Source organism: Protopterus annectens, chromosome 12.part0, assembly GCF_019279795.1.
Source record: "Protopterus annectens isolate FY-2018-M chromosome 12.part0, PAN1.0, whole genome shotgun sequence".
Lineage (NCBI taxonomy): Eukaryota > Metazoa > Chordata > Ceratodontiformes > Protopteridae > Protopterus > Protopterus annectens.
Window position 1 is genome coordinate 860,899,190 of NC_056746.1, and position 18,525 is coordinate 860,917,714.

An 18,525-nucleotide genomic window follows, 5' to 3' on the forward strand; every position below is an offset into this window, starting at 1 on the left:
ACTTTTCTGACAGAAAAGTAATATAAATGGCTATTAAACAACAAATAACTGTACTTAGCTCAAGAGAAGCAGCCTGACATGACCAAATGGCAATGCGGCAAACGAAATCTGAGGTAACATGGAGAGGGGGATTGTGGATAAGAGTTTAGCTCGAGAGTTTGAAGCTGACGTGAGCTTGGAAAATTGCTGGCTTGATTCTGAGGTCGGAACCGATACCCATGCGTAAGGAATGAACAAGGATTAACAATATCAGATAGAACATTATCCTTGCCATCCATTGGCAGATGAGAGTTTTGCCATCAGCAGTGCCTATTACCCCCTAAAAGCTGGGCAGGCATACAATGTTATTAATAACATAAAGCCAACTCTGCATTACTTCTTGAGTTACAAGACTGTGTTCATTGTGTGGCAATGAAGAAAGGGGGTTATGTAGCAGTCACTTGTAACTGTATAAATCCAGCTAGGAATGAAGAACATATCTGAATGTGTAAATATGCACAAAAAAGATTGAAGAATAATCCAAGGACATTTTTATAAACAGTGTAATGGTTATTTTTAAAATTGACAATAGTACCTTAAACTACTGCAACATTACACATCCGGGTTAAATGAAGATCAGTCTCTGTAAAACTTACTACACTGGGATAGAGCAACGTCTTAAGAACAATTTATCAAAGCTGGCTCCATAACTACTTACAGTTAAGAGCTATATGGACAATAGCCAAATCAGGTGGCATGGTTTGCAAATGCTCCTTTCCCTCAAAAAAACATTTATAGGAAATAGTACAAGTAATACAACAGAGTCTTTATGCTACATGGCTCAACAACATAGTCATGTTCCTAAATGGATTATTCACTTTTCTTCTAGCAGGGGAAGATGCCAGGTCAGAGAGGCAAGACCTAGGTACAGCTGCCATCATCCTTCTGGAGATTAGGAAACATAGTGCTCTTAACATTCCCCCTCTCCCTTACTGATTAGCTGCTGAGAGTACATGCATCTGCACACTCATGATGCTCAGCTTGGATGTATGCATGCATTAGCTAGGCCAGTGCCCCAGAGTCCTTAACTCTTGGAGCACAGTGTTCTTTCCCCAGGAAGTGCACTGCTGGGGGAAGAAAAGTTGGGGAAGCTGACCTATTATTTACCCCCATCCCACCTGGGTTGGCTCTTCCAAACACTAGAACAACTAAATGAGCCCAAATCACATGCGGCAGAGTCAGGGCTTCATCTCTTTCTGACATGGAGACAGCCTGGGTTTAATAGCTTCCCTGAAGAGCACTCCTCACCTGAAGATGGAAGTATAGATAACGATTAGTGTCCAGTAGCTCAGGATGAAGGCTGTTTATCAGTGCAATGGCTTCTTGGATCTGTCCTTTCAGAATCATCTCTCGAATTTTTATCCGCTCATCCAGAGACTCCAAGTCAACATTAGGCTCAATCCCAGATTCCATCCGGAATTTTTCTGCCGCCTCTTTGAATCCCTCTAAACAGAACATATTTTGTGCCATTACTTACTTGCAGATTCATAAGATACAATAACTATACAAATGGGAACTCACAGGATGTTCGAGTCCCAAGGGAAAAGACTACAAAATACAAAATATCTGCAAATAATTTCAGTACAAAGTTTTTCTAATACAAAACATATTCAGAATTCAAAAATTATACTCTAAACTACAGCGACTCCACCCCTCCCCCATCCAGACGCACATACACGGGTTAATAACCATAAAAACATTACAACTGGTCTGACAGCAGGCTCACTGTTAAGCTGAACCTATCAGACTAGAAACCTTATTTTTAACAAAACAAAAACAAAATAATAAAATGTATTGAAACACTGAAAACTTATCTTCTATGCACACCTTGGTCTATCATTATGTTTTCATGTCATACAGCTCTGTACTCTAATATGCAACACGTCACCACTGGGGGAATCATCATTGGAGATACTCAAGTTAAAACAGCAGTACTTCAAAAGGCACTCCTAAACCTAGTATTCATCTGCCTTATTTTGTAAAGTTGCTTGACAACACCCTTGACTTCAAAGGAAACTTTCAACCCCAAGCTCTCTGCAGTAACAAATGCACACAGATTTTTGTTTTCTATACAAAGTGTCTTTCCATACCATCGCTAAATACTGACCTAGCCATCCACCTCCTACTGACAAGATGGCATGCGTCTCCCCATGCATTATCATGGGGGGCCTAGGGATCATTTCAACTAATCAAACAAACTAGCAAATGCTTTTCCAATAATGCATTACCATGCTTAAGCACTTTGTCGGGAAAGGCAGGAAATTTTATGCTACCAACATCTAACCAGGCAAGCCTAGAGTATAGTTTTGCCCTTAACTTTTCTTCTGTATATGGTCTAGTCCTCTTGCCTCCAAGAGAGAGGAAACATACCACACAAAATCCACAAAGAAAGGGAAGAAGGCTGATAACCACCGATTAACGCCTTAAGAAATGCAGAAGATTGTGTAAAAGCTTACCATAATGGTAGATGTCCTTCTCTTCACTGTTGCAATATTCATAAAATGAGGGATCCCTGCCAGGGCTGCCTGATGTCCACCAGTATACCAAAGCCTTTAGGTTGCCTTAAGGCACGCCCTATGTCAAACATGTGCTCCGCGCGTAACGTTGTACATAAAGGTGACATCCAGACGTTCCATGCTCAGAACTGAGAGACCTAGGAGACACGCCAGTCCAAGGAAAACCAAGAGGTGACCAGTACATCCAAAAGAGCAAACAAGGGGGAGGAGTGAGGGAGTGAATACTGCAACTGTGAAGAGAAGGACATCTACCATTAGGTTAATATTTTACACAACTGTACTATGTCTTTCTATTTCACTGTTGCAGTATTCATAACAAGAGGAAGACCGTCAAAGCTCAGGAAAAAACTTGGGAGGAGGATGGATCAGCAGAGCTCTCTGGGAAGCCATGAAGGATGGCCTTAGCAAAACCGCCTCCAGCTCTAGAAATTCAATCCAACTTGTAGTGCTTGGTAAAAGTATGCACAGAAGTCCAGGTAGCTTCCTTAAAAATACAATTAGTATCTAAACCCTTGAAAAACGCACCAAAAGAAGCCACAACTCTACTGAAATGAAATTTTACAGAAGGAAGGCTCTTACTTTAAAAACATAAAACGAAATAGCTTAAGAAATCCAAAAAAAAAACTAACAGACTGTGAAGGAAAAATAAAGTGGGCAAATGAACAGACTGATTAAGGAACAACTCATTGATTACCTTAGGCATAAAAGGATTAATACGAGAAGACACTCTGTCCTTATGAAGGACCAAAAAAGGAGGACAAGCCAGAAGGGCTTGAAGCTCAGATACCTGTCTGGCAGAAGTAAGGGATGACAAAAGAACAGTCTTCCAAGAACAATGTTACACGGAAGCTAAAGCTGCAGGCTCAAAAAGGAGCCAGAATCAGTTTCTCCAACACAAAATTAAGATCCCAGAGAAGATGAGCAGGTTTTCTGGGAGGCCTAGTATGAAGGATGCCTTTAAAAAATTGTTTAGTTTCAAACCTAGAAGCTATAGGAGGAGATAAAGGCAGACAAGCAGAAACAGCTGATAAGTGGGCCTTAACCGAAGAACAAGCCAAACCAGCATTGACCGATTCACAGAGAGGAGAGAACCAAAAGGAACATCCACAGGAAGTGGATCCAGGTTACATGAGACACCAAACAGAAAACCTCTTCCATTTGGATAAGTAGTATTCATATTATTGGATTTCCTCCAAGCACATCCTCAGAAAAAAGGTGTCTATGTGGAATCAAAATCTTATCACCCACAGCTGAAGAGTGGACTAGTGAGGATGGATGAGAGATCCCTTGTCTTGTGTGACATGTGACTAGGTCCACTCTGAGGTAACTTGTGATACTTGCTCTTGGCTAAAGGCAGAAGACGGAACCAATTCAGTCTTGGCCAAAAGGAAGTCACCAACAAGATTTTCGGAGCATCCTGTTGAAGTCTGAACAGGAGTTTTGGAATGAGAGGAAGGAGAAGGAAAGCATAAAGAAACATCCCCTTCCACTTCCAAGAAAAGAGACAGGGTATTCACCTTCCAAACCAAAGAATCTGGGACTGGCACAAAATGGAGGTAGTTGTCTGTTCAGAGGGGAAGCAAACAGAGCTACTTGAGGAGTACCTCGTTGGTAGACAATGTCCAGAAATACATCAGTGTGAAGTATCCATTCGTGGGATGGAGTTAAGGACCTGCTAAGTGTGTCTGCCACAATGTTTTATCCTGAGGGAATATAAACTGCCCAAGAAGTGACTTGATACTGGACATCAAGATCCCATAACAGGACTGCCAAACGGCATAGATAAGATAGTGTGTCCCTTCCCATATTTGTTTACATACCATATCACATCACTATGGTGTGGTCTGTAAACACCTTGAGAGGTCCTGGGGAGGAGAGGATGAAAAGCCTGAAGAACTCTCATCTCTGACACTGATGTGCTCCTTCTATTGTACAGGAGATAAAACAAAATACACCTTTAGGGAGCCAAATCCTACTCCCCATCCCACATCCAAGGTATCTGTGAACAGCTCCGGAGATGGAGGGGGGATGAAAGGAGAACCCTGGGTTTAGAGACAACTGCTGAATCCACCAGTGAAGTTCCTTCTTTAGACAGGGAAGGAAAGGAAAGTATAGTTGTGTACACTTACCATAAATGTATATGTTGAGTGTATTCACTGTTGTAGTCATTACATTTGGGTAATCTGCTGGCAGGTTGCCCTCAGTTGGCCTGAATTCCAAAGTCTTGGGTCCTGCGTCGGTTGCTGTCTCCTCTTCCAGGACGTCAGGGGTATAAGACATGCAGCTGATGCCATTTTCTTTAGTTTTTCTTGCCCCAGATATCAGGTGCCCCCACAAATGTAGCAAAATTATGTATATATAAATACATGCATCAATATAAACTTTACCTTCATCTACCACATAGGTTGTAGACGATAGAGAAGGAAAGAAACTCCAGAATGAGAGGGGGATGGTGGACGGATAACCTGGACTGCAACAGTGAATACACTCGAACATCTACATTTATGGTAAGTGTACACAACTGTACTATGTTCTTCGTGTTTCACTGTTGCAGTCATTACATTTGGGTAGAATCCCAAAGCTATGGTTGGGTGGCTGGAGCTAAACAGCATTAGGTGCGGCTATAAGGCCCTGCAGCACTGCAGTGGCAAAGCCTGCCCTGGACTTAGAATAGAGAGGCAAATGATCATGCTTTGTAAAGGTGTGAACTGAACTCCAAGAAGCAGCCTCTAGAATGTCTTTGGTTGGTACTCCTCTGAGAAAGGCTGCTGAAGTAGCTGCAGCTCTGGTGGAATGAGACCTAATGCCCTTGGGTGCAGGTCTATAAGTAGCAGAAACTAATGCAGTGGCTTATCCACTTTGATATGGTCTGCTTTGAAAAAGCCTTTCCTTCTGATCCTGCAGCATATGCCACTAGCAATTGCTCAGTTTTTCTTTGAGCTTTAGTCCTGCTCAATTAGAATCTTAGCGGTCTGTGCACGTCCAAGGAATGCAGAATTCTCTCCCCCTTTTTCTGTGGATTTGGATAAAATGTTGGCAGATGAATAGTCTGGTTAAGAGCCACACTGGAAAACACCTTAGGCATAAATGTAGGATTTGTCCTTCGAGACACCCTGTCTGGGTAAAATATGATAAAAGGCTCTACAGCCACGAGGGCCTGTAGCTCTGAAACTCTTCTTGCTGAAGTAATTGCTAGTAGCAGAGCTGTTTTCCATGATAAAAACTTTATATCAGCGTAGCAGCTGGTTCAAATGGAAGCAGGGCGAGCTTTTCCAATACATAATTGAGGTCCCATGCAGGTACTGGTGATCTAGGAGGCCTTAAATTTTTGGCTCCTCCATGATACTGCTTTAGTAAAGGATGAGAAAAGATTGGTGGCTCTGTATTGTAATGAGCTGAGATGGCAGAGGCATGAATCTTAACTGATGAAAAAGACAGGCCCTTGTCAAGCATCTCAGTTGAATATTGTAATATCAGAGGAATATTTGGTTCTGCTGTATCAGTTCCTTGTGCTCGATTCCAAGCACATAATCTCTTCCATTTATCAGCATAAGATTTTCTAGTACTAGGCCTTCTGGCTTCCAAAATGACATCCATCACAGCCTTACTAAGAAGCGTTGCTTGTATAACTATTTGATCAGCCATTCTGCCAGGTTCAGTGTCTGGAGTCGATTGTGCAGGATCTGATTGTTTTGCTGGGACAGTAGTTGAGGTCTTTGAGGTAAGGCCCAAGTTTGGTATTGAGACAAGTTCCATAGGATTGGGTACCAGTATTGGTGGGGCCAGTCTGGGGCAATTAGTATCATCTTTGGTTTCTCTTGTCTGACTTTTAGGAGGACCTTGGGAAAAAGAGGCAGAGGAAGAAAGGCGTAAACTGATAGGTTTTTCCAACTGAAGGATAGGGCATCCACTTTCCATGCTTGGCTGTTATAAGTCCTTGTGCAAAATCTTTTCAATTGATAATTTTGAGGAGAGGCAACTAGATCTATGTCTGGGCTCCTCTATTTCTTTGTTATCATGCTGACGACTTGTGGATCTAGTTTCCACTCATGAGAATCTATAAGGTTTCTGCTTAAATCGTCTGCCAGAGTATTTTGTTTTCCTGGCAGGAATTGAGCTTGAAGATGTATTTGGCAAGTCAAAGCTGTGTCCCACAGTGTCATGGCTAATCTGCAAAGGAGGTAAGAGGGCGTGCCCCCTTGCTTGTCTATATACCACATGACTGTGGTATTGTCCGTCCTCATCAGTAGTTGTCCTGGATGAAGTAAGTCCTTGAAGGCTGTCAGGGCATTTTTAACAGCTAGCATCTCTTTCTGGTTGATATGTAGATGCATTTGTTTTGGGGCCCATATGCCCTGAATGCATCTTCCCGCCATGGGGGCACCCTGGCATAATCTGATGAGTCAGTTGTTGAGGTTTGGTTGGCAGGGGGTAGAGTGAAGGCCCGTCCCATGTTTTGGTGACATGCCTTAGCCCACCATAGAAACTCCTGTTGTAGGCAGGGAATGAGAGGAATCATCGTTTCTAGACTGTGACAATGTTGACTCCATAAACTTTTTAGGTACCACTGAAGTTTCCTCATAAGCAGTCTTGCATATGGAATTAGTAGGATGCAGGTTGCCATGAAGCCCAAAGCCTGAAGAATTTGTCTTGCAGATAACTGGGTTTTTGTTGCCATCAGTTTGAAGTAAGTAGTCAGTTGCCTTTGCTTGTCTGGCGAGAGGTAAACCATCTAGGCAGTTGTATTCAAGCTTGCAACCAGGAATGCTATCTTTTGAGAGGGTAGCAGTTGTGATTTCTTTTCGTTTATTGTGTACCCTAGGCATGTTAGAAGCCTTTTCACAAACGCCAGGTGTCGAAGAATAATGTCCTTGTTCTTTGCTTGAATGAGACAGTAGTCCAAGTAAAGATATATTTGTATACTTCTTTATCTGCAAAATGCAATTACTGGTGCCAGGCACTTTGTAAAGACTCTGGGCGCAGTAGATAAGCCAAAGGGCAGTACAGAGAATTGGAAATGCATTAAGCCAGCCTTGAATCTGAGGTATCTTCTGCACGATTGTCTTATTGGGACATGCAGGCATGCCTCTTTTAGGTCTAATGTCACCAGTCAAGCATTCTTGCCCAGCATGGGCAGAAGCTGCTGCAAAGTCAGCATTTTGAATTTTGGAATGTTAAGGTATGTGTTCAAAATCGATAAATCCAGTATTGGCCGCCAGGCCTTGCCCTTCCTGGGTACCAAGAACAGTCTTGAGTAAAAACCTTGTCCTTTTTCCTGTTCTGGTACTGGCTGAATGGCCCCCATATCCATGAGGGACGTAACCTGTTTCTGTGCCTCTGCCCATTGATTTTTTTGGCAGATCTGGCCAACCGTTTGCCATTGGCAGAGTATGGAAGTGGAATCTGTATCCGTGTGATACTATGTTTAGCACCCACTTGTCTTGGGTTATTAACTGCCAATTTTGAGCAAAAACTGCTAATTTTCCCCCTAAGGGTGCCGCCAAAAGATATGTGCTTGGTGCAGGTAGGGGGAAGTCATTGGGACTGTTTTCTGTAGGTTTGCGCTTTATCCCCTCCAGATTTGGAGGTGGAAGCACCCCATTGCTTTGACCAGTATGAATCTTGCGCCTGGTATCTGGAACCCTTACGGCGTCTGGATTTTCCCCTTTGAGCTCTGTCTGACACAGGAAAGGACCATTTTTTTGTAGGCCAGTGTCTACTGAATCTTGGTGGCTGCACTTGTAAACTGTCTTTTACAGTTTGCAAAGAATTAGCTTTGTCTTCCATTTTCTTTAAAACCTCTTCTGCCTTAATTCCAAAAAGAGTATCCTGCTGTAAGGGTGCATCTAACAATTTAGCTTTAACATGATCATGCAAATTTTGTTCCTTTAACCAGGCATGCCTCCTAATCACAGATCCAGTAACTGCGGCCCTGCAGGAGGCCTCTAAAGAATCAAAACCACATTGCAAAGAATGTTTTCCAACCTGTTCAGCTGCATGCAATAATTCCTGCATTTCTTTATTTTCTGCACATTCAGAAATCATCACTTTCTGTTTTAGCAATCCCATAACATGTTGTTGACACTTGAGCATATGAAATTGACAGTTTAAGGCCCTTATTGCCAAGGCAGCAAATGTATAAACCTTTTTTCCCCATCTATCCAGTGCTCTTGAATCTCTGTCAGAGGGGGTAGGATTTTTTGATGTTGAGGCCTTAACTCACTTTGGAATTTGAAATAGTTTTAGGATCAGCAACAGGGTTTCTAAAAAGGAATTTATGTGAGTCAGGGACCCTGTAATATCAGTCAGGCTTACTGGGAGCCGGAGGTAAGGAGTTAGGGGTCAAGCTTGACTCCAAAAACACCATCCCCACAATGTCTAAAACAGGGGGTATGGCTAAAGGCCTGTGCTGAGGGAGAAGGAAACCCCTAAGCCTCTTTTTTGATTCTGAGAAATCTGGACTCTCCCAGTGAAAATGCTCCCTCAAATTATGCAAAGTTTCTCCAAATGAATAATCCTCAGAAGGTGATGCAGATGGTATAGACTCCTCTGCATCTGAATCCTCACAGGGAGGTATAGATAATTCCTGAACAGAAGAGGAATCAGAAGAAATAGAAACCTGATCTGAAGATTCATAATCAGTGTCTTGCCTAGGCCTATTATCTGGAAAGGGATGGGTACCCCTGATCAAGGTAATAAGGTCTTCAGCCATTTTGATCATCTGTTTTTTAGGCATGGAGGCCTGTGCACATAGCTCATGCGTCAGTTTTTTAGTTTTAGAAGTTGCTTTGTCTTTGGTTTTGCAGCTGTCGTCGGTTTGATATACAAATGTTGAAGTCTGAATACACCCTCAGAAGCCGGTGCCTGCTCAGCGGCTCCGGACCCATCCTAGGGAGATACATCTGTCGATCCAATACCTTGAGTATCTTGCAGCATGACAGACTCCACATGGGTGTCGGTAGAGACCTGCGACTCAAAAGTAGCGGGTATCAGGGGCTGCGAAAGCACCTCACTGAGAATCGGCGACTGGCTTAGGAAAAGCTTTGTCGTCCGTTTTGGATCTCGACTGCCCTTCTCTGTCTTTTTCTTTGCGCTTTTTATGAACTCTGGTAGTCGGGTTGCTATCCAACGACATTTCTGGGTAGTTAAATCCGTTTCCAAAATACTTTGAGGCAAAAATATACGGACGCTTAACAGTGCGTTGGTTAAATCTAGCACATAACAGCCAGCCAGGCACTTTGTGATCAGGGCCTAGGCAAGGAATACAGTATAAATGGAAATCCTTATGAGGTATTTGCTTCCCACAAGTAATACAATTATTAACTTTTTCTGACATCGGTATGGAGCAAGAAAATAGTTTCCCCAACGGGGTACTTAGCTTTAGTGAAGACTTCGGTTCTGAAACTCAAACTCGAATATTTCAGTAGTCGGCCAACCAGCACTTGCGAAATGCTTCTGCTTCGGGCACTGCGCAGCAAGAAAGACTAAAGAAAATGGTGTCGGCTGCATGTCTTATACCCCTGACGACCTGACGTCATGGAAGAGGAGACAGCAACTGACGCAGGACCCAAGACTTTGGAATGCAGGCCAACTGAGGGCAACCTGCCAGCAGATTACCCAAATGTAATGACTGCAACAGTGAAACACAAAGAACATCTGCAAAGTCTTGAGTAGGCGCGTGTTGAAGCCAAACTCTAAAGGGAGCATAGGGATTGTGGATGCCCTAAATCCCAAAGCTCTCAAAAACTCACTGGTTGTGAGAGAGGTCAGAGGAAGAAGAGTTTGAAAGAAGAAAGTGAGAGTCAAGACCTTGGGAGGAGGCAGACATGCCAGCATAGGCACCATCTGAATCCTGCACCCCTAAAAAGACATGGTCCTGAGAATGAGTCAAAAAGGACTTTTTGAAGTTTCTGAATCCCAGGTCTTGCAGAAGGGAAAAGGCAGAGGCGCAATGAAGACTTTGCAACAGGATCTCTGGAGAGGATACCTAAAAAAGGAGATCATCCAAGTAAGGAAATACTTGGGGCCCCTGAATCCTGCAAAAAACAATGACAGGAGCTAGGCATTTGAGGAATACTCTTGGGGCAGTAGAGATGCCAAAGGTCAAAGCAGAAAACTGAAAATCCCAGGAAGCAACAGAGAAACGTAAAAATCTCCTGAAAAATGGGAAAAAATAAGGATACAGAAGTAAGCATCCTTAATATCCAGAGAAACGAGAAAAGCCTGAGGAAGCAGCAAAGGAAACAAAGTCTAAAGGGATAACATTCTTGAAGAACCCCCCCCCCACACTTGAGCAGCTGGAATCTCTTGAATAGCTCTGAGTTGAAAGATCCTGGAGCACCTCTGGAAAGAAGCAAACTGTTCTTGAGGCGGCTGAGGAATGCCCATGAAATGTATGTGTGTGTGTGTGTGTGTGGGGAATTCCAAACCATGAAAAACCCTGGCGAATGATGGAAAGAACCCAAGAATATTGGGTTATGCTTAACCAAACAGGAAGAGACAGAGAAAGACAGAGAGAAAGAGGAATGTGGCTGGAAAAAGTCTGGTTGTCAGACAGCACCTGGTTTATAAGGGAAAAGGCGGCTTCTGAACAGGAGTAGTCTGAATACATTTAGCCAGAGGAGCCCTCCTACCACCTTTTTTTCCTTTAGGAGGATGACAAGACTGTGTTTGAACAAAAGCTGTGTTAAGACAGTTTCTTTGGAACATAGGCACTGGTGAAACAAAAATAAGCTTCAAATCCTGTAACTCCTTGCCTTCACTTGAACAAATCAGCAGCAGCACCAAACATTTGTTGTCCAGATGAGCATCCATCAACTTAGCCTTAATATCATCGGCAGAGGTTGAAGCTGTAGCCAGGAATCTCTCCTCAAAACTGAACTGAAGGGGCATCTGCTGCATCACAGCTACACTTAATTGAATGATGAGCTACCGGAGAAGAAACTCCTAACAAAGACAGGGCAGAAATCTTATCCTTAGAATCAGGAAGGTCAGAAATAACCTGACAAGTCTGGGAAAAGACGGTCAAAACATATCTGACCATACGAGTCTGATAAGGTTTACCTTTAAAACCGCGTATTGCAGAAGGGCGAACAGAACATTTCCGAGAGGCAGTCTGCAAAGGTTGCAAACGCCGAACGGAAAAAGGTTTGAATGTGCAATGAGTGAATGAGCAGTGAGATTCGCTCATTGCACATTCGACATTCTGGGGCGGATTGCACTATAGTGGGGATTGGGAAATGGTTCCTTTCCCCACTGTAGTGCAATCTCAGACTTAAAATAATAAAGTAGGGGGTGTGGGGTGCAGGGAGGCTTGCCCCCCTGCTTTACACTTTTTTTTTTCTCCTACATTAATGCTTGAAAACCAGCAAATCTGCTTTTCGATTTGCTGTTTTTCGAACATTAAGGACTATCGACATTTACAGTTTTGTGGTTTTGAGTCGCTCATATGAGCCCTCAAACCACTGTCATTTGCGGTTTTAAAGGTAAATCTGATAATTAACCGCCAGAAAGGCTAGGGTGGCTGAAGTATAAAACTTTCTTACCCAGCCTTTCCATAATCCTGCTGTCCTTATCAAAAGGAAGAAGCTTAGTGGAGGGCAGTAACTTGGAAGGCTTATGAAATGCCACACAGACCTCTGAAAGATCAGCAGATGGAACACTCGTAAAGGACTTTACAATCATCTGGCACTTTATAAAAACAATTTGGTTTCTTATGAGCAGGAGAATGAAAATCTGGATCCTGAGAAGCAGAAGTAAAAGCATTCAGTAAAGAAGACAAACCAGGAGGAATAGCCGACGATCTAGAAGACTCCATTTTAAGCTCATAATATATCTTCTGCACTTCAGACACCTGAGAACAATCCCATTTAAAGAACACCACAATCCTAGCAATGATATTACCAAAAGAAGTCTCCTCAAAAGGAGAGTAAGGACTGGTAGACCCCTCTAACTCAGAGCCATACTCCAGAGGTGAAGAAATCTGGGTAGAATATTACCAAGGATTCCTCATCAGAATCCTCCTCTTCTTCAGTGGAATCCTAATCCTCACATCTCGAGGGGGGAAGATGAAAAAGGAGGAGCCGGAACAGAAACCCTCTGAGGAGGCTTCAAAGCCATAAGGGCATTAAACAAGCCCAGTGTAAAATTCTGCCACTCACTGTGACTGTCCTTGGGAGCAGAAGAAACAGGTTTCTTCTTTTTTTAAGGGGACGTCCACCTTATAAAAGTTGAAGGTTCCGACGTTGGCCTATACTCAGTGTAGTAGTTGGGACTTCCTCCCTCACCAGAATCCGAGGAACCCCCCTAGGCCCTTCAATGAATATCAGCCGCAGTTCCCCCTGTATGTCTGAAATGGATGTCTGCAAGGACTCTGAGGATGTGCGAGCAGTCAAATCCATGCTGGCCTCCAAAACAGTCACGGCAGAGGAATCCAACCCAAGAACAGGACGAACAACCAGGTCTTAATCAGCCTCGAGAAAGAGAAATAGCCGATGTAGGAGGCACAGCCAAAGAATCCGACATAACTTTTTGGCCTTCTTTGAAGATGGCTGACCCTCAAGCCGAAAGTACCCTCCATAACATCTTTCCCTAAAAATTTGAGACACTAGTTTTCTAAGTAAATAGCGAGGGATGAAATAAGACTATGTTAAGGTCTTAGGCAGAAAGGCTTGAAAAATATTGCAGGACGTATGGTCATGAGACGTCCCTAAACAAAACAAGCACTACTCCTGACTGTCTTTATGGGGAATCTGTCTCCCACACTGGCACGTACCCTTCCTGTATGACATGAAACCCCACAGCAAAACAAAAGATGAGCAAAAAATCCGAATGGGGCACTTATCTGAATGACTACGTACACCAGCAACAACTTGGGCGATCAGACTGGAGATAAGAGATGGCATTCAGACTGGCGGCAAAGAAGTTCTGGGGATGGTACATAAAGACATCACCTTTATGCCCTACATTACATAAGGTGCATACGTATGCCGTACAGCGTACCTTAAGGCAACCTAAAAGCTTTGGTACACTGGACAGATGTTGAGCTGCCCTTGGCAGGGATCCCTCATGCTATGAATACTGCAACAGTGAAATGGAAGGACAAAGAGGAACACTTTCATTACACAAGTTAAAAAAAATGTTACACACAGAGGTCAGCTGTCTTTAACAGTATTGCACACTTTCAAAAATTAACCACAGGCAGGCCATCAAGATTGACCCCTCACTTCCAAATATGCATTGCTTCTAATATGTAGTACAGTGCAGCTGGAAATTTTATTTATTTTTTTAATCAAAAATAAATTGCAAAGATAATGGTTTGTAGGATCAGTTCATACTCTTCACCCTAGAAACCAGTGAGGTTTTGTAATCTGGGTGTGGTTGGGTGTTTTGACAAAGTAATAAAGTCATAAAACAGAGTAACAAAAAAAAGTACAGTTGTGTACACTTACCATAAATGCAGATGTTTGGGTATATTCACTGTTGCGGTCATCACACTTGGGTTAGCTGCCTGCAGGTAGCCCTCAGTTGGCCCGAATACCAGAGTCTTAGGATTTCTGCGTTGGATGCTGTCGCGTCTTCCATGACGTGAGGTCATCAGGGGTATAAAAAGTACAGTTGTGCACCTACCATAAATATAGATGTTCGAGTGTATTCACTGTTGCAGTCATTACTCTTGGGTTATCCTGCTGGCAGGCTACCCGCAGTCGGCCTGAATTCCAAATTCCTGGTCCGGCGTCGGTTGCTGTCACCTCTTCCCTGACATCAGTGTGCCAGGGGTATAAAAGATGCAGCCGACACCATTTTCTTCAGTTTTTCTTGTCCCAGATGTCAGGTGCCCCCAAAAGAGTAGGCTAAATATATTATGCCAGTAAACTTACATGCAGTAAAGACACATTTCCTTCATCTACAAGCAAATACACCACATAGGTTGTAGAGAACAGAGAAGCACAGATAAACCCCCAGCAAAAGAAAGGGGGATGGTGGGAGGGTAACCTGGACTGCAACACTGAATACATTCGAACATCTACATTTATGGTAGGTACACAACTGTACTATGTTCATCGTGTTTCACTGTTGCAGTCATTACTCTTGGGTTGAATCCCAAAGCTGAGGACTGGTGGCTGGGTTAAATAGGATTAGGAGAGGCTATGAGGCCCTGCAGAACTGCAGTGGCAAAGCCTGCTCTGGATTTAGAGTAAAGAGGTAAGTGGTAGTGCTTTGTAAAAGTGTGCACTGAACTCCAGGTTACAGCCTCTAAGATGTCTTTGTTTGGTACTCCTCTGAGAAAGGCTGCTGAAGTGGCTGCTGCTCTAGTAGAATGAGGCCTAATGCCCTTAGGCGCTGATTTGCCATGCTGAGAATAGCAGAAATGAATGCAATGGCCTCTCCCATTTAGAAATAGTCTGTTTTGACATGGCCTTTCCCTGTGATCCTGCAGCATACGACACTAAAAGTTGCTCAGTTTTTTCTGAAAGCTTTAGTTCTGTCCAAGTAGAAGCGTAGCTGCCTGTGTATGTCCAAAAAATGCAGAATTTTTTCACCCTTGTTCTGTGGGTTTGGATAAAAGGTAGGCAAGTGAATGGTTTGGCTGAGGGCCACACTGGACACCACCTTAGGCATAAATGTTGGGTTTGTCCTCCGAGAAACCCTGTCTGGATGAAAAATAATAAAAGGTTCCACAGCCATGAGTGCTTATAACTCAGAGACTCGTCTTGCAGAGGTTATTGCTAGGAGCAGAGCTGTTTTCCAGGATAAGAATTTTATATCCGCTGTAGACATAATTGAGGTCCCATGCCAGAATTGGTGCTCTCCTTGGAGGCCTGATGCTTTTGGCCCCTCTGAGGTACTGCCTTATTAAAGGATGAGAAAAGATAGGCGGTTCCGTATTGTAATGGGCTGAAATGGCAGAGGCATGAATCTTAATTGATGAAAAAGAAAGGCCTTTGTCCAGCATATCTGAGGGATATTTGGTACATACGTGTCAATGCCTTGTTCCTGGTTCCAAGCACAGAATCTCTTCCATTTTTCTGCATAAGATTTTCTGCTACTGGGCCTCCTGGCCTCCAAGATAACATCCATAACAGCTTTTGAAAGAGGAGTGTTCTGAATGGCTACATTATCCGCCATGCTGCCAGATTTAAGGTCCTGAGCTGGCTGTGCAGGATCTGATTGTTTTGTTGGGTCAGCAAGTGAGAAGTTTGAGGCGATATCCATGCTGGACCCTGAGACAAGCTCTTTAGGATTGGGTACCAGTGCTGGTGTGGCCAGTCTGGTGCAATCAGTATCATTTTTGGCTTCTCTTGTCTGACCTTTAGGAGTACCCTGGGAAGGAGAGGCAGTGGAGGAAAGGCATATACTGTTAAATTTTTCCAGCTGAAGGATAGGGCGTCCACTTTCCAAACTTGTTTGTGATAAATCCTTGTGCAAAATCTTTGTCATTGGCAGTTCTGAGGGGAGGCAAATAGATCTATGTCTGGGCATCCCCATTTCCTTGTTATGCTGAAGACTTGTGGATCCAGTTTCCACTCGTTGGGATCCATGAGGTTTCTGCTTAGTTCGTCTGCCAGAGTATTTGTTTTTCCTGTCAGGAATTGTGCTTGCAGGTGAACTTGATAAGTCAGTGCTGTGTCTCATAAGGTCATTGCTTGTCTGCAGAGGGGGTAGGAATGTGTACCTCCCTGCTAGTTTATGTACCACATGACCATAGTATTGTCTGTCTTTATCAGTAGTTGTCCTGGATGAAGTAGATCCTTGAAAGCTGCCAGGGGATTCTGAACAGCTAGCATCTCTTTTTGATTGATGTGAAGATGCATCTGGCTTGCAGGCCATGTTCCCCGAATACATTTTCCTGCCATATGGGCCCCCCAGGCATTATCTGATGCATCCGTTGTCAGTGTCTGTCTGGCTGTGGGTAAAGTAAATGGCAGACCCTTGTTGTGGTGACAGGCCTCTGCCCACCATCGAAACTCCTGTTGCAGGCAGGGAATGAGGGTAATTACTGTCTCCAGGCTGTGGCAATGCTGAGTCCAAACACTTTTTAGATACCATTGTAGTTTCCTCATATGCAGTCTGGCATATGGAATTAGTAGAATGCAGGATGCCATGAAACCCAAGGCCTTCAGGTTTTTCTTTGCAGATAACTGGGTCTTTGTTGCCAATTTTTTGAAGAAGTAAGTTGCTTTTTTTTGTCTGGCAGGAGATAACCCATCTGGGCAGTTGTATTTAAGCTTGCACCCAGGAATATTATCTCGAGTACTAGTTTTGATTTCTTTTTGTTTACTGTGTACCCTAGGGAAATTAGTAATCTTTTTACAAACGCCAGATGCTTTAGAAGAATGTCTTTGTTCTCTGCTTGAATAAGGCAGTCATCCAAGTAGGGATATATTTGAATTCCTCTGTCTGCAAAATGCAATTACGGGTGCCAGGCATTTTGTGAAGACCCTGGGCGCAGTAGATAAGCCACAGGGCAGTGCTCAGAATTGGTAGTGCATTGAGCCAGCTATTAATCTGAGGTATCTTCTGCAAGATTGCCTGATTGGGACATGCAGGTATGCCTCTTTTAGGTCCAAAGTTACGAGCCAAGTCTTCTTGCCCAGCATGGGCAGTAACTGCTGTTGAGTCAACATCTTGAATTTTGGGACCTCCAGAAACATGTATAGTATAGACAGGTCCAGTATTGGTCTCCAGGTTTTGTTCTTTCTGGGCACTAAGAAAAGTCTTGAGTAAAATCCTTGCCCCTGCTCTTGCTGTCGTATTTGTTGAATGGCCCTCATGCCCATGAGGGCTGTAATTTGCTTTTGTGCCTCTGCCCACTGACTGTGTGGCAGGTCTGGCATACCTTTTGCCCTTGGTAGGGTGTGAAAATGGAACCTGTAGCCTTGGGACACTATATTCAAGACCCATTTGTCTTGGGTAACCATTTGCCTATTTGATGAAAAAAGTGCTAGTTTTCCCCCTAAGGGGGCTGCCAAAAGAAAAGTGCTTGGATCTGGCAGACGAAAGTCATTGGGACGGTTTCCTGTAAGATTGTGATTTGTCTTCTCCGCTTTTGGAGGTAGGAGCACCCCATTGTTTAGGCCTGTATGAGCCTTGGGGCAGAGATCTGCCTCTGGGACGTCTGTATCTGCCTCTTTGTGGTCTGTCTGACACTGGAAAGGACCAATTTTTAGAAGGCCAGTTCCTGCTAAATCTGGGTGGCTGTACCTGTAAGAAATCCTTAACGGTCTGCATGGATTTCACTTTATCCTCCATTTTTTTCAACACCTCTTCTGCTTTAGCACCAAAGTATCATGCTGTAATGGAGCATCTAATAATTTTGCTTCAACATGATCAGGCAGATTCTGTTCCTTTAACCAAGTATGCCTTCTAATAACAGAACCTGTAACAGCGGCCCTGCAAGAGGCCTCCAGTGAATCATAACCACATTGCAAAGTATGCTTTCCCTTCTTGTTCAGCTGCATGCAATAAATCCTGCATTTCCTTGTTCTCTGAACATTCAGTATTTGTCAAGATTTTCTGTTTAAGAAGTGACATTAAGTATTGCTAATATTTAAGCATATGAAACTGACAATTTAAAGCCCTTACACCCAAGGTAGCAGAAGTGTAAACTTTTTCCCCCCATCTGTCCAGTGCCCTAAAATCCCTATCAGAGGGGACAGGTTTTTTTGCAGTGGAAGCTTTGACCCCTTTGGGACCCTGAGATATAGTTTCTGGGTAAGCAGCAGGGTTTTTATATAGGAATTTATGAGAATCCGGGACCCTGTAGTATCTGTATGGCTTAGCAGGTGCAGGGGGTAGAGAGGCAGGGGACAGGCCTGACTCTGAAAATACATCTACAATGTCCAGAACAGGTGGAATAGCAAGGGGTCTGTGCTGAGGAAGTAGCAGAAAGTCCCTGAGCCTTTTCTTAGATTCAGAGTAATCTTAGCTCTCCCAGTGGAAATGCTCCCTCATGGTATGCAGGGTTTCC

At 43.5% G+C, this 18,525-nt stretch overlaps 1 protein-coding gene across 2 annotated transcripts in view; it reads right to left on the reverse strand.

Moving 5' to 3' along the window:
• The window catches only part of GID8 (GID complex subunit 8 homolog), a 444,881-nt gene that overhangs the window by 92,410 nt on the left and 333,946 nt on the right, over positions 1–18,525 (reverse strand). For both annotated transcript variants that reach the window (XM_044089903.1, XM_044089902.1), the window contains exon 3: positions 1,288–1,484. In XM_044089903.1, the coding sequence (XP_043945838.1) occupies positions 1,288–1,484 (197 nt within the window). The remainder of the gene's footprint in view (positions 1–1,287; positions 1,485–18,525) is intronic.